Source organism: Salvelinus alpinus, chromosome 15, assembly GCF_045679555.1.
Source record: "Salvelinus alpinus chromosome 15, SLU_Salpinus.1, whole genome shotgun sequence".
NCBI classification, from domain to species: domain Eukaryota; kingdom Metazoa; phylum Chordata; class Actinopteri; order Salmoniformes; family Salmonidae; genus Salvelinus; species Salvelinus alpinus.
Genome location: NC_092100.1, coordinates 9679826 through 9696614, shown reverse-complemented (window position 1 = coordinate 9696614; position 16789 = coordinate 9679826). Strand labels below are relative to the sequence as shown.

General features: G+C 41.0%; 1 protein-coding gene across 2 annotated transcripts in view; it reads left to right on the top strand.

The window, feature by feature from the left end:
- The first annotated feature begins 6676 nt into the window (after nt 1-6676).
- Nucleotides 6677-16789, top strand: part of LOC139539447 (E3 ubiquitin-protein ligase RNF13-like) — a 74068-nt gene continuing 63955 nt past the window's right edge. Inside the window, exons 1-3 of one of the 2 annotated variants that reach the window (XM_071342411.1) lie at nt 6677-6872; nt 14026-14230; nt 14356-14436. In XM_071342411.1, the coding sequence (XP_071198512.1) occupies nt 14117-14230; nt 14356-14436 (195 nt within the window). In that variant the 5' untranslated portion in view covers nt 6677-6872; nt 14026-14116. Of the gene's footprint in view, nt 6873-7210; nt 7561-14025; nt 14231-14355; nt 14437-16789 lie in introns of those variants that run through there. The other variant, XM_071342412.1, reaches the window with a different exon arrangement.

The window sequence follows — 16789 nt, the reverse complement described above, 5'->3', positions numbered from 1 at the left end:
TGTGAATTAGTGTTGGTGTGCCCCTGGCTATCCGTACATTTTTAAAACATGAAAAATGTGCCGTCTGGTTTGATTTATATTAGGAATTTTAAATGATTTATACCTTTACTTTTGATACTTAAGTATATTTTAGGAATTACATTTAGTTTTGATACTTAAGTATATTTAAAACCAAATACTTTTTGACTTTTACTCAAGTAGTATTTTACTGAGTGACTTTTACTTGAGTCATTTTCTATTAAGGTATCTTTACTTTTACTCAAGTATGACAATTGGGTACTTTTCCCACCACTGCATACAGATACATTGTCTGGTGTTAAAACACATCTTTTAGATTATTCACATCAGAGCAGGTGACTACAGTCAGCCTATAAAACATATCATTCAGATTATTCACATGAACACATTATTCACATGATTCACTCACACACACCCCAAGGAACGTCCATAACAAAATCGCACCTACTAGATATCTCCATCCATTCGTACAACCAGATCACACCATAGTGCAACATTGATACACCAGCCTTGTGTGATGACTTCAATTCCAGTTTCGTGCTATAAATGGATTAATTGATAACGTCACGGAAACAATGCGCACGCGACAGAAGTCAGTGAGTTGTTATGATTCTGGATGGCCAGATATCTACCAACACTGACAAGAAACTGCCATGTGGGGAATAGTACGTGACTCGTTTCAGCTCGTTTCATCTTGTTTCAAAGACAAACAATGCTATTTTCAGCTCGTTTCATCTTGTTTCAAAGACAAACTATGCCATCTTAAAAAGATCATTTATTCAGCATACAAATTAACGTGATTTTCCACCTACCTTGCCTATAGTTGACTTAATTAAGAAGGCAGTTTTTTTTTTAAATATTTTGTTCCTTTAGGCCCTTAATAGTCATATTTTGTTACTGTTAGCATTCTCAGTAACTTAACAATCAACTGTAATTGTGCCTGTGTAATGGAACAGTGTTTTATTAGCATGCTGTTAAATAATACTTTGGTCATTGATTTTTTATTTGCATAGCAATTAGCTGAGAGCTTTTGTAACTACTGTACACGATTGTTCCTTATTCCACTTGTATAATAATTATAAATCCATTTCTGAAGTCCTATGTAACAACAATGTTGCTATTGTCGTAATCACGTACACCGGATAGGTACAGTGAAATGTGTTGTTTTAGACGGCGCCCCTGGAGCAAATTAGGGTTAAAGTGCCTTCCACAAGGACAAATCGACAGATTTTTCACCTTGTCGGCTCGTGTATTCGAACCAGCGTCCTTTCAGTTACTGGTCCAACACTCTAACTGCTAGGCTACCTGCGGCCCATATGTATAAGAAACTTGATGTCAAGTGTTACCGTATTACGTTACGTCTCACTCATTATGAAAATGTTTTTCTTAGTCATTTTGAAACTACACAAGTGTCTAATTTAATGTTGAGATTGAGTCCATGTCCCTGACAAACTGCCACTTATATCTCACTAAATGCCTGAAAGTGACAGTTTACTCAGCTCAACATTGTCAGATGTTTCAGGCCTAAAAATATGTCCTATCATTTGGCGGTAATCGTCATCTAAAAATCATCTAAAAATGACCACCATTTAAAGTGATTATCCACCGTTAAACAGGATTAACCACCATTTCAAGTGATTATCCACCGTTTAAAATGATTAACCACCATTTAAAGTGATTATCCACCTTTAAAAATGATGAATCACCATTTAGAGTCATTGGTTTACATTTGTATTTTTAAATCTTCAATTATTAAGTATTTCATTCTACACTACATATTAAGATTCGTATCTGAAAGCCCTCAAAACCATATGCTAGCTGTTGTAGTTTTTGGATCTTCATAAAATATTTGGCAGTCATCAAATAAATATTTCTCTGTTTTTAAATAACGTGCATATTCAAATAGCCTACTTTCAAATATTATCTGTTTTTCTGAAACCTGTTTTTGAATATCAAAAGGAAATAATTGCCTTTAGTTGATTCTCTACATTCGACTACCTCTAATATTTGAAAAGTTGGTATTTTCAAATAAACTATAAATACAACAATTTTCTGCACAGGTCTGCTGTACTTCCATTATGTAGGTTTAGCTTCTATGCACATTGTTTTTCTCAAATGAGCTTCTTTTAAGCATTTAGTTAGACGCAGCATCCTCTTATTCAGGTAAACTCTCTTTCTTGAGGTAAGAATGAGTTAAAGAAGGCAATTGAGGATTTCATGGTTGTGGGAGGGACTGCTTTGCTCTATATAGAGGTCATCTGGATGAGTTGTGTTTGGTTCCTATGGTAACATAGGCAGCAAATAGAACAATGATTAGAGATTGTTTTTTTTTTCAGTTCACAAGATTCAATGGTGAACATGGGGAGAAAAGTGGGGCGAAGACACACAAAATAATGAATGGTCTGTCTACAACTGGGCTCCAGTCTGGGTTTGCTTTCATGTTAGAACAGTGTGTCTGGTTCAATAGATCTCAGTAAAACCACTAGACAAATACCTGTAAAAAAAAAAAAAAAAAGAGAAGACACTTTCAGAAAAAATTTACATCATTCAATGGTAGAACAATCCAAAGCCACTTTTCATGTACTAAAAGTAATAACGATTTTGGGGGACTCCAATAAGTCATTTTGTTAGGACCAAATGCAGATAATAAGTATACCCACATTGATCATCTCCATGCCATTCAGAAAATCTGCAATGCAGTATGCTGCCAAACTGAAAGATGTGTTGCTGTCTAACTGAAAGATGTGTTGCTGTCTAACTGAAAGATGTGTTGCTGCCTAACTGAAAGAAGTGTTGCTTCCTAACTGAAAGATGTGTTGCTGTCTAACTGAAAGATGTGTTGTTGCCTGACTGAAAGATGTGTTGCTGCCTAACTGAAAGAAGTGTTGCTGCCTAACTGAAAGATGTGTTGCTGTCTAACTGAAAGATGTGTTGTTGCCTAACTGAAAGATGTGTTGTTGCCTAACTGAAAGATGTGTTGCTGTCTAGCTGAAAGAAGTGTTGCTGCCTAACTGAAAGATGTGTTGCTGCCTAGCTGGAAGAAGTGTTGCTGCCAAACTGAAAGATGTGTTGTTGCCTAGCTGGAAGAAGTGTTGCTGCCAAACTGAAAGAAGTGTTGTTGCCTAACTGAAAGATGTACTGCTTGCCAAAGGAATTTCCGTTACCATCACATGATTGTTTGGTAGACTTTTACAATTGCGTTGTAAAGTTTTACAGAGGACTCAACTAATTTGCATGTGACCTTTTAAAATAACTATCTGTCTCTGAGTGCTGGGAGCTGTGAAGGATTCTATCACACAAAGGCAAAACAGTTGTCGCTCCGAGCTCTTGAATCAATAATGGTGGTTTTCACCCAAGACCTTTGAATGTAGGTGGGGGGAATTGATCGATGGGAGGGTAGTCATATCCTCAAAAGAATGTAGGTCAGCAATCAGCTACTTATGCCATCAATAATAGTCCCACACCAGTGGCGGTCGGTGACATTTAAGATGAGGGAGGACGATTATTTTTACTATGAGCATGACCTTATATCTATTACAGTATATCTATTACAGTATACCGTATATCATTCACATTCCATTCACCCAGCTCAATGTGACAACGCTAAGTTTAGGCTAATACACAATGCTCTTATTTTCCTTATATCTCATCATGAGGTTGCTTCAACCTAGCCTATGAATAAAAGTTTACAACGTAGGTGCATAGGTCGAGAGAATTTTGTGGAATCTAGGTGACAGACAGTGACAGATTCAATGCCGCCTTGCACACTCTTGCCTGCATCTAGTTGATATAGGTGCAAACGAGAGTTTCTACTGGACAAATTCAGGTATGTTTATCCCCGTTTCGTTTCGTTTGCTTCCGTTTAAGAAAAGTTTTTGCAGCAATGAGACAAGGACATCCGGCCAGCCAAACCATCCCCTGAACCCGGACGAAACTGAGCCAATTGTGCGGCGCCACATGGGTCTCCCGGTCGCGACCGGCTGCGACAGAGTCTGGACTCGCACCCAGAATCTCTAGTGGCACAGCTAGTACTGCGATGCAGTGCCTTAGACCAACGAGCCTGGACTCACACCCAGAATCTCTAGTGGCACAGCTAGCACTGCGATGCAGTGCCTTAGACCAACGAGCCTGGACTCACACCCAGAATCTCTAGTGGCACAGCTAGCACTGTGATGCAGTGTCTTAGACCACTGGGCCACTTGGGAGGCATTCACTGTTGATTGTGGCCTGTGGAATGTTGTCCCACTCCTCTTCAATGGCTGTGCGAAGTTGCTGGACATTGGCGGGAACTGGATCAAGCTGTCATACATGTCGATCCAGAGCATCCCAAACATGCTCAATGGGTGACATGTCTGGTTAGTATGCAGGCCATTGAATAACTGGAAACATATGTGTACTGTCTTAATAAAGCACAATTTTCCACCATTTTAGTTTTTTATGACAATTTAGGATGATGCACACCGCCTTAACCCAAGTATGTGCAACATCCTAAATTGTTGATTAAAGCTACTTAAGGAGGATAATCATTTATGTGCTAACCGGTCCACAGGGGATACGAGTGTATCAATCCAAGATGATAGCGCAGCTCTCGCGCTCACTATCGGCTGCCTAGGCTACCTTTCATTGCAGCTTTTTTTGTAATCAAAAACCTTCATCAAAGGCACTGGGTAAAGGTAAATTAATCCACGAATACGAATATAATTGTAGATATATGAATGACCCCATTTTCATGAATTGTATGATATAACCTTGACACCCATTCAGAAACTGTACGTGACTTGCACCAGAAAGTAGGTGGGACTTTCATAAGGTATAGAGCCTCACAGTGGAGGTGTCATAATACCCAGCAGTCAAACAGGAAAATGGTTCCAATAACTTCTTCCACTATTCATTTGTCCCATAGGGGATTTTAGAATAAAAAATAAAAAACTTTATTTAACTAGGCAAGTCAGTTAAGAACAAATTCTTATTTTCAATGACAGCCTAGGAACAGTGGTTTAACTGCCTCGGAACAGTGGGTTAATTGTCTCTTTCAGGAGCAGAACGAGAGATATTTACCTTTTCAGCTCGGGGATTTGATCTTGCAACCTTCCGGTTACTAGGCCAATGCTCAAACCACTAGCCTACCTGACTCAATTACAATAAGGGCTGTGTGTTGTGTAGGCTTACCCTGGTGCAACGTTCTGCTAACCATGTAAATCTCTCTCGGACACAGGGTGACTTTTATCAATGTATTTCGGCTCTATTTACTCTCAGGTTCGAAAATGCTAATTAGCATCAAAGTAGACATCATGCAAAACTACAAATACCTGCAAGCTCCTGCACATCATCTCCAGCTGATACCTTTGCTAACAGGTCCTGTGTCAATTTAAAACTTGAACAAGACAGTTCACAATTGTCCATTTAAAGAAATGTAGCCAATTTATTCATTACTACATTTAGCTAACATTAGATAGTTAATCCAGAGATTCTTACCTTTGCCTCGATTCGGTAGTCTCGTCCAGATCATCATGGCATTTGTAGTTCTTTATGATAGCCACATTAGCAGCTAATTAGCATTTCATTTTGAGGGGGTAAATACAGACGAATATATTGATAAAAGTCCCCTTGTCCTAGAAAGATTTAGACGGTATTCAAAACGTCACGCCAGGGTAAGCCTACACGAAACATAGCAATTATTTTAAGTGTTTCTAAAATATCCTATGAGAAAAAGGTTTTATGGGTATGACTCTGTTATTGTTACACAAAACACCAGTGTACATACAGGAATTATACAACCAAACAAACAACCAATTACAGATTATTCAAAAGGCCTTTAAAAGACAGGTATTGATTCCTTTTACAGCTTTCTTATTCGAAGAATGTAGAATAATCTAGAACGCCTTATAGAAAACAAGGAAGACTGGGTCTTTATTAGTGAATTTCCATGTATTAATGACTTTTTTCCCATTATTACAATTACATTAAAGAGTTTTTTGTTTTTTGTATATTATAGTTAATGAAACCAAGCAGCACATTACCCCATAATAAACAAAAGTATTCAAGACTATTATCAATTATAAATCTATAAATAGCTTGCAATAATTTCTTTACATTTACATTTACATTTAAGTCATTTAGCAGACGCTCTTATCCAGAGCGACTTACAAATCTTTACACGTAGACAATGCCAAAATGAATGCAAAACTTTTTCTGGATGCTTTTCCCAAAAAGTACAGTTAATGGTACTTTTTTGTTTGTTTCATCAGGTAATGATTCGCAGGGTTATACTTATGGATAATTCTGAAAGAGACCTCTTTGACCTTGTTAACAAGCAGATATTTGTGTGGTACAATAACCAAACCTTCCTAAATATATGATTAACAATGTATTCCAGGCAAGCAATGCGGGTTCCAGGCCAGCACTGCTTCGCTATTATTCTCCCACATCTTGCGCTCGAATTCATAGTCAAACTGTCAACCACCCAATTTAAACCTTTGCATTCATGGTCACACACCCCACACATACAAAGACTATATATTTGAGATCATTTTTCTACTGTAAATGCATGATGCATCACGTGGTTATGTTTACCTCAGGAAACAGTTTCGGAAAGGAAAGATTGATTGTCATTCCGTCCAATCAGCAGCAACAATCTGCTCGGGGGGGCGGGGGGTGCAGATAGAGGAAGCTCTACACAACACTCACATGAAGGAGCTGGCTAGCTAGGGATTATTGTTGACGTTCTGTTGTACTGACATGTTAAAGTAAAATAATAAAGTTGTTGCGATCATACGTATAGATAGCAATTTATTGTAATGTCCATATCATTCGCATATTTTTTCAACCAGAGGAAACTTCGGTCTGATTCAAAGGTAACTTTCCATGATCTAACGTTAGTTATCTAGCTAGCTAACTTGCATTTGTAGCTAGCGCTGATATAGCTAGCTGTTAGCAACGTCAAATACGCTGGTGTTTAGACTCGAGTCATGTCATGATGTTGCTATCAAGCATGGGAGTTGCAAAGCTGGCCTAATAATGGTATTTAGCTTGCTAATAATGGTAGCTTGCTCCATTGGGTATATTTAGAAGACGTGTAATAGCTTGTTAAACAGGTTTGGCACCTCTACAGCTGCCATATATTGTTAGTATCATAAAACCCGATTTACCACTTTTGCAGCTGTGTTTACATTAGTCGGTGGTCATGACTCTCAGTTCCACTACATTACACATAATAGTCATTGGACGGAGGCGTATTCTGTATGGGGGAGGTTATCCGCGACGCATCGCTTGCGGTACGGTTTTGGAAAACAAAAGGTTATATTGATGCACGCCTTTTTATAGGATTATGGTTCCCATATGGCCATATTTCCATGTTACAGTGCTTGTTTACAGGAAAACAGACGGGAGACCGAGTGGACTACTTGTGCTAATTGGCTATCTGCGTTTCCAAACACCTAAGTTACTGAATGTGTAAACAGAAGACATATGCCGCAAACGTGTTGTCTTGTCACTGAAAAATACTGTCGGCTGCTGTGTTAAAAGCGGTTAAAACAGTGTACAGTAAGTGTGTATTTTGCATTTGTGAAATGTTTGATGTGATATGAAAGTACAGGGATTTATTTTTTCTATAACTGTACCGCAATGGAGAATCGATTTACGTTTAGATGGGAGTATTTGGCTGTTTTGGCTTCCAGAGCCAATTCGCCCTTTAAACAGAACATGTAACGTTAGGCTCTTTAGTCCAATATTGGGCTAAGATTAAGTTAGCTAGCTAGATAGATGGGAGATTTGTGACAAGAATAATATTAGCTAGGAAGTTAGCTTGGCTAACTGAATAGGTTGTTATCCAAGTAGGCTATGTGGTTAAAGTCGCTATCTGTCATACTGCTGGGTAGTCACATTACATGGGACTACATTGCCACATGACTTTGACATCATCCTTCTTTTGCAACTAATACCATGACTTCTACTTTTAGGCTTTACTTTACGAAGATCATTACATCTGTAGCAGGTATCTCACAGCAAATGTCCCCATACATTTGAAAGGACCTACCTACTTGAAACTTGGAATTGTTTATTTGTGGCTTTACACACCTGTGCCACCTTGAAACATACAACATGTCATGTTTAAATGAATATTCAATATTTGGGGAGATATTTTGTGTTATTAGTAGCGCTTGGTGATGCTGTATGGCTATCTGATGTAGTCTAATGCATGTTAATTCCTCTCTGTCTGCATCTGTCATCACTGAGAAGCACAGGGCCCTAGTAGTAGGTTTACTCTTGATAAGCCTTTTATATATTTTCTTGACGACTCACACTGAATTTTAATTCTGCTGCTCTATTGATCGTAACACATTGTTCGAATCTGGCATCCTAGAAGTCGTTTGTGTGACTTCAAAAGGAGGGGTGTGGTCCAAAACAAATTCATCAGCGATTGGATCATCTCTAACAAATCTAACCAATCAGAATTTCAAAGTTGATTACTTCATCATGTAGGCTGGCTCTGGCTCAACTGTTGTTTTCTGGGACCATTCAGAACAGTCAGAATGTGTTTGGCCAGAGCAATGTGGATGGGTAGCCAGGGGTGCAACTTTCACTGCAGAGGGGGGGGGGGGGGGGTCATGGCCCCCCACATTCTGAAATTGCATTTTTGCTCCCCCCCAGTTTTATCATTGGAATGTGATCTGCAACAATGGGCTTTAGGACCATGAGGGCACCTCCGAGCAGTCGGTTATGCTGTTTGAAGCGTTCAGCCGGCTGGATTTAGGACCACGCAAACACCACAGAGCGTGTTGACAGGCTGTGTGAAGGCAAAGCTTTTGGAAGCCTGGCTGGACCAGCACGGGAGAGTTGAGCATAGTTCAGTGTCTGTGTTGCGCTCTTTCACCGAGTTGTAAAAGCAAGCAGAACAGAAACTGGCTACTCTTTAGCTGACTGATGTAGCTGGCGAGGTAACAGCAGTTTAACTTAACAGAAAAAAACGGATCCAGTGTTTGTTCACAGTGCTGAGCTAGTATTGTAACTGACATGTAACGTTAGCTAATGTTTCTTTCCCTCTCGACTGAGGTGAATGAATTAGCTACACTAGCTAGTAGCTACCATAGCCAGGCCAGCTCTTCGCAAGTTGATGTACCATTAGAGAGAGGGAGAGAGCTGACCAAAAGTTGGCTAAAGTTAGCTATTGTTTTTGCCTCAAGCACATTAGTCCTGAATCAAACGATGAAACCATCAGCCAAATGATTGAAGATTGATATTTAGTTTTTTCAGTACAATGTGAGTAAAAAAAAAAAATATATTAGTCAGTATGGCAATGAAATGTTATTGATCTGTCAGTTTCCCTAGCTAGTTCCCTACTTTTCTCACTGACACAGTAATAACACGACTCCCACCCGCTACCACAAGAACTGGTCCCAAACCCACCCGCAGTCCCACAATGTTATTTTAGGCTTATTTCACGCAGCTCATTTTCCAGCCGTGGTCCCAGCAATTTTGCGCCCTATATGCGCAAAAGTACATTTCAATTACCAGAGATTCTGACATGGCCCTTACATTGTATTACTAGGCTATATCAGCCACTATGCTAGATGTAGATTGAAGGGAGCAGAGCTGGAGAGACTTACTTTCGCTCAAACTTTTTTTTTTTATAGCTTACCTTTTTTTAGGAGTGGGAAGATTTTCAGACTGAGAAATATGGGCGATCAATATTTAGGCTTATTTCTAAGCAATGTAGTAAACTACTTAGGAAGTACATTTCCTTGGAAAGATAACTGCCCAGTGCTTCTCCACATAGGTTATATCCTACTCTATTTAAATGAGACCACACGTGCACCTGATTTCTCAGGTATGGCTACTGAACTTGAAACAGCAAGAATGAGGACAGCGACACTTGCTATGTTTTGCATAGACCTATAGGATATAGCCTACCTTTTAGGAGGACGATTTGCAGACAGAGACAAATAAATGGGTAACCAATACTTATTGAAATTGAAAATGTGCAACGCTTGCGCACCATTGTAGCCTTTTCCTTTTCAATGATTACATTTTTGGATTGCACTTCGACTCACGTTGTTTGAGCGTCCTCTACTTCTTTGCATTATCAATAGCCTATTTATTTACAGACATTGTAGTAAACTACAGGCTAATAATATTTAAGTTAATTTAATATTTAAGTTAACTGCCACGTGATTCTCCGACCATGTATGCAGCCTAGTCTATTTCAATGAGACTACACATACTAGGGACACTTGAACACTCACAGACTCACAGGGGTCTCAGCAGGGTCAGATAACCAGGGAAGACCTGTCTGTGACGGTGACAGGGGTCTCAGCAGGGTCAGGTAACCAGGGAAGACCTGTCTGTGACGGTGACAGGGGTCTCAGCAGGGTCAGGTAACCAGGGAAGACCAGTCTGTGACGGTGACAGGGGTCTCAGCAGGGTCAGGTAACCAGGGAAGACCTGTCTGTGACGGTGACAGGGGTCTCAGCAGGGTCAGGTAACCAGGGAAGACCTGTCTGTGACGGTGACAGGGGTCTCAGCAGGGTCAGGTAACCAGGGAAGACCTGTCTGTGACGGTGACAGGGGTCTCAGCAGGGTCAGGTAACCAGGGAAGACCAGTCTGACGGAGCTGAGGTAAATTTGTGCAGATACAACACTTTTTATTCTCTCTGTGCAGCAAACACTGGACAAGCAAGAAGCTTCAAAGATGTAAACTATTTTAAGGCAGTCTGACAAACCTCTAAAGTTGATTTCCAAACTGTATCAAGGGTTGATAGAGGCTTTTCCCGATGACACAAAACAAAAATGTGAGGAAGACCTGGTAGAAGCTATTGATGAATGGATACAGTTATGTTTGAATGTCCAGTCATGTTCATATAATCTCAGACATAAATGACTGCAGGTTAAGACCATCCATAGAACGTTCTATATGCCAGTGAAACTGAATATCATGCACTGAGAAATGTTATTCTTCTGCTGGAGGTGTTAACAACAAAAGGTGTATATTTGCATATGTTATGGTCTTGTGAAGGCTGGCTGAATTCTGGCAAAGAGTATGTTCTTTAATCTCAGCAGGTCTACAGGTTCTCCGTTCTCCCTTGTTTTTGTTTGGTTAGAAATGTTGATACTGGAGACTGTTATCTGAAGAAACTGTGTAACCTAGCATTTATAGTGGCTGAGAAATGCACTGCCATGAATTGGAAGATTGGTTATCCACCCACAATGTCAAGTTATGTATTGCTAGCTTGGATATATTACAAGATTAAGGGTATACTGGGGAACTTTCATTAGGCCTGGACGCCTTATATGGAATACAGTACGGTTAAAGGAGTCTGTATTGAAAACATGCCCTCGCCAGGGGAGATACCTATTTAGGCAAACCCTCGCTGCTGGGCTGCTCAGTCCTGTGGGTTGTCACTCTGGCCTTGGCCTAACACCACCAAAACCAATAAATTCATGTTTCACTAAGATCCTAAAGCTGAGTGGGGTGTGTTGGGTAGAGGTCGACCGATTATGATTTTTCAACGCCGGTACCGATTTATTAGAGGACCAAAAAAAGCTGATACCGATTAATCGGCCGATTTTTATATATATATTTGTTATAATGACAATTACAACAATACTGAATGAACACTTATTTTAACTTAATATAATCAATAAAATCAATTTAGTCTCAAATAAATAATGAAACATGTTCATTTTGGTTTAAATAATGCAAAAACAAAGTGTTGGAAAAGAAAGTAAAAGTGCAATATGTGTAAAAAAGCTAATGTTTAAGTTCCTTGCTCAGAACATATGAAAGCTGGTGGTTCCTTTTAACATGAGTCTTCAATATTCCCAGGTAAGAAGTTTTAGGTTGTAGTTATTATGGGACTATTTCTCTCTATACCATTTGTATTTCATATACCTTTGACTATTGGATGTTCCAGTAGGCACTTTAGTATTGCCAGCCTAATCTCGGGAGTTGATAGGCTTGAAGTCATAAACAGCGCAATGCTTGAAGCACAGCGAAGAGCTGCTGGCAAATGCAGGAAAGTGCTGTTTGAATGAATGCTTACGAGCCTGCTGCTGCCTACCACCGCTCGGTCAGACTGCTCTATCAAATCATAATATAATAACACACAGAAATACGAGCCTTAGGTCATTAATATGGTCAAATCCGGAAACTATAATTTCAGCGAAATACGGAACCGTTCTGTATTTTATCTAACGGGTGGCATCCATAAGTCTAAATATTGCTCTTACATTGCACAACCTTCAATGTTATGTCATAATTATGTACAATTCTGGCAAATTAATTACAGTCTTTGTTAGGAAGAAATGGTCTTCACACAGTTCGCAACGAGCCAGGCGGCCCAAACTGCTGCATATACCCTGACTCTGCTTGCACAGAACGCAAGAGAAGTGGCACAATTTCCCTAGTTAAAATAAATTCATGTTAGCAGGCAATATTAACTAAATATGCAGGTTTAAAAATATGTTTGTGTATTGATTTTAAGAAAGGCATTGATGTTTATGGTTAGGTACACATTGGTGCAACGACAGTGCTTTTTTCACGAATGCGCTTGTTAAATCACCCATTTGGCGAAGTGGGCTGTGATTCAATGATAAATTAACAGGGACCGCATTGATTATATGCAACGCAGGACAAGCTAGATAAACTAGTAATATCATCAACCAATGATAGTTAACTAGTGATTATGTTAAGATTGATTGTTTTTTATAAGATAAGTTTAATGCTAGCTAGCACCTTACCTTGGCTCCTTACTGCACTCACATAACAGGTAGTCCGCCTGCCATGCAGTCTCCTCGTGGAGTGCAATGTAATCGGCTATATAACGGTGTCCAAAAAAGCAGATTACCGATTGTTATGAAAACTTGAAATCGGATCTAATTAATCGGTCGACCTCTAGTGTTGTGTTGGGGCGCTGCAGGGTGGTGGACACCTAGGGGCAGGACGGGGTGACCCAGCTATATTGTGTGCAAGTAAAAAGAGCTCTACAGTACTATTAGTCCTATGAGATTCATTATATGGAGGATTTGCTGTTTCTGTGTGTTAATGTATATTTGAGGTGTATGTGTTTTTAATGTTTTTGTTTTCAAACCTTTCCCTTGGGAATTAAAAAAATGTAAGGTAGGAGGGAACTGGGAAGGAAATTGTGTTGGGAGAGAGTTGATATATATATTGACTAGACTGGTGGGGGTCGGGCGTGCAGGTTGCTCGGGCTGGCTGGGCGGTTTGGCTGAAATTTGATATAGAGGATGTCTTAATAAAGACAATCAAAAGTCTGTATTTTTTTCAAGTGTTGTTCATTTGTTAGTCTTGGTTAAAGGTGCAACACAATATTTATTATTGAACTAGATCAAAGATAATTCAGTCTTATTAATCACTTAAACATATTTAATAATGATCTCTTACCAAGTTGAATTACTTTTTTTGTTCTAAGTAGAGACGGCTCGTTGGATTGTGTAAAAATGTAGGAAGTTTGCTTTAGATGACCCCCAAAAACTCGAGGAGAGAACCTGACGGGGAATCTGGGGGTCATGTCCCCCTCACTTCTAAAACCAAAGTGGCACCCCTGTGGGGAGCCAGGTCATTTATATATGGGGCGTGGCCCCAGTACTGTTCAATTAAAGTAAATTCAGAAATAAACCCAATTCCAAATGTTCCTCATTGAAACAATTGCATGGTATTGGAATTTCAGTGTACTTCCAGAATTGAAATGGAATTAACCCCAACCCTGCTTTCAAGCTAGTAGGCTTAACTACTTCAATCTTGTGTGTGTGCGCAAGTGTGTTAGGCATGAATCAATGACAAATTCACTGTCTTATTTCAGAACCGAGCAGGGTCACACCAGATTTCATCTAGTGACATATATAATTACAGTTTTCCAGTGGAACTTTGGGGTGTTTGTTCTGTGGGAGGCTGGGAGCAGACGTAGGCCTACAGACATTAACAATCGTGTGTGTGTGTGTGTGTGTGTGTGTGTGTGTGTGTGTGTGTGTGTGTGTGTACGTACACTGCAGGTGTGAGAGCTGCCAGTGCTGGGACAGTCCGTCCGTGTGTGTGTGACTGCGCAGGTGTGTGTCAGTTGACTGGCACAGCGCGGAATGCAAGATGCTGCTCTCCCTTGGGATGCTGATGCTGTCCGCCACACAGATCTACACCATCTTCACCGTGCAGCTCTTCGCCTTCCTCAACCTGCTGCCCGTTGAGGCCGACATCTCTGCCGTGAGTCCCCAGAGACAGAGACGGGCGGGTGGACAGACACGCAGACAGACTGAATGACTGACTGACGAAGAACTATTAGTTATTAACACCACATGATGTGATTTGTATTCTTCTTTCTCTTTCAGTACACATTTGACAACAAAACAGGTAATTTTGATGACCTGCCTGCACGCTTTGGGTACCGGCTGCCCAGCGATGGACTCAAGGTGGGTACAACAAGGGTCATTTTCTCTCTGTCAAATGCAAATGTTTAATGACAGGCTTACAAATCCCTGCAGTTCATTACAAGGACTGTTACATATATCCTGTAATTTTTACAGCTATTGACACTAGTTAAAGTATAACCAATGATATACAGTATATACAGTATCTCTCTCTCTCTGGTCAAAATGTATGCACTGAATATGGTGCATTTTGGGATGCAGATTAGTAGTGGGCCCAGTTGTGGCCAAACTGGAACTACAGGAAAGTGCACTGTGTTGTGAATGTGCAGCAGCAAGATCACCACGGCTTTCTAGTGAGAATGAGGTCATGGGTTGTGAGGTGCCCACTCATTGTTGACCCACACACAGCTGGCAACAGGGCTGACTCATGTCTGTGCTTCTAAGCCAGGCCATAATCGCCATTGCACTGCACACTGCCCTATCCCATCTGGACAAGAGGGATAACGATGTAAGAATGCTGTTCATTGACTATAGTTCAGCCTTCAACACCATAGTACCCTCCAAGCTCTTCATTAAGCTCGGGGCCCTGGGTCGGAACCCCGCCCTGTGCAACTGGGTCCTGGACTTCCTGACAGGCCGCCCCCAGGTGGTAAAGGTAGACAACACCTCCACTACGCTGATCCTTAACACAGGGGCCCCACAAGGTTGCGTGCTCAGCCCCCTCATGTACTCCCTGTTTACTGAATCATCAAGTTTGCAGACAACAAACTGGGGGTGGGCTGGGACTGGGGGTGGGCTGGGACTGGGGGTGGGCTGGGACTGGGGGTGGGCTGGGACTGGGGGTGGGCTGGGGAAGAGCAGGGGTCACGTCTGTGTGCGCAGCCTGCCAGGCTTACTTTCGTAAGGCATCGGGTTATGAAAGCTGAGTGATTTAAAGGCCTACTCTCGTTCTCTTTTTCATCGTTTTTTCCTGTTTCGCTCTATCTCCAAGCAATCCATTTCCTTTTTTCTCTCTTTCTTATTTACTGTCTCACTCCACCTCTGTACTTCTCCTCCCTAGTGATGGAGAATACCTCATGATAAGCTGAGACCGTACTATTTACCAAGAATTTTCATCTATATTTTTTGTAGCTGTCTATTTACCACCACAAACCAATGCTGGCACTAAGACTGCACTCAACGAGCTGTATAGGGCCATAAGCAAAAAATAAAATGTACATCCAGAGGCGTCGCTCCTATTGGCCGGTGACTTTAATGCAGGGAAACTGAAATCCGTCTTACCTCATTTTAACCAGCATGTCACTTGTGCAACTAGAGGCGAAAAAACTAAACTCAATCACCTACACTCCACACACAGAAACGCATACGACGCTCTCCCTCGCCCTCCATTTGGCAAATATGACCGTAACTCAACACTCCTGATTTCTGCTTACAAGCAAAAACTTAAACGGGAAGTACCAGTGATGCGCTCAATACGGAAGTGGTCCGATGAAGCGGATGCTAAGTTACAGGACAGTTTCACTAGTACAGACTGGAATATGTTCTGTGACTCATCCGATAACATTAAGGAGTTTACCACATCAGTCACCGGCTTTATTAATAAGTGCATTGATGACATTGTCCCCACAGTGACCATACGTTTATATCCTAACCGGGTGCACTGAGCTAAAGGCTAGAACTGCTGCTTTCAAGGAGTGGGACACTAATCCGGACGGTTGTAAGAAATCCCACTACGACCTCCGACGTGCCATCAAACAGTCAAAACATCAATACAGGACTAAGATCGAATCATACTATGCCGGCTCTGATGCTCATCGGATGTGGCAGGGGTTGCAAACTATCACGGATTACAAAGGGAAACCCAGCCACGAGCCTACCAGATGAGCTAAATTCCTTCTATGATCGCTTTGAGGCAAGCAACACTGAACCATGCATGAGCGCACCAGCTGTTCCAGACGACTGTGTGATCTCGCTCTCTGTAGCAGATGTTAGAAATACCTTTTAAACAGGTTAACATTCACAAGGCCACGTGGCCAGACAGATTACCAGGACTCTTACTCGGGTAACCAGGATCAGCTTGCAAGTTCAACCTCTCCCTGACCGTCTGTAATACCTACATGTATCAAGCACCATATTCCCTGCGCCCAAGAACGCCAAGGTAACCTGTCTAAATTACTATTGCCCTGTAGCACTCATATCTGTAGCCATGAAGTGCTTTGAAAGGCTGGTCATGGCTCACATCAACACCATCATCCCAGACACCCTGGACCCACTCCAATTAGCATACCGCCCCAACAGATCTACAGATGATGCAATCTCTATTGCACTCCACACTGCCCTCTCCCACTTGGACAAGAGGAACACCTACGTGAGAATGCGGTTCATTGACGATAGT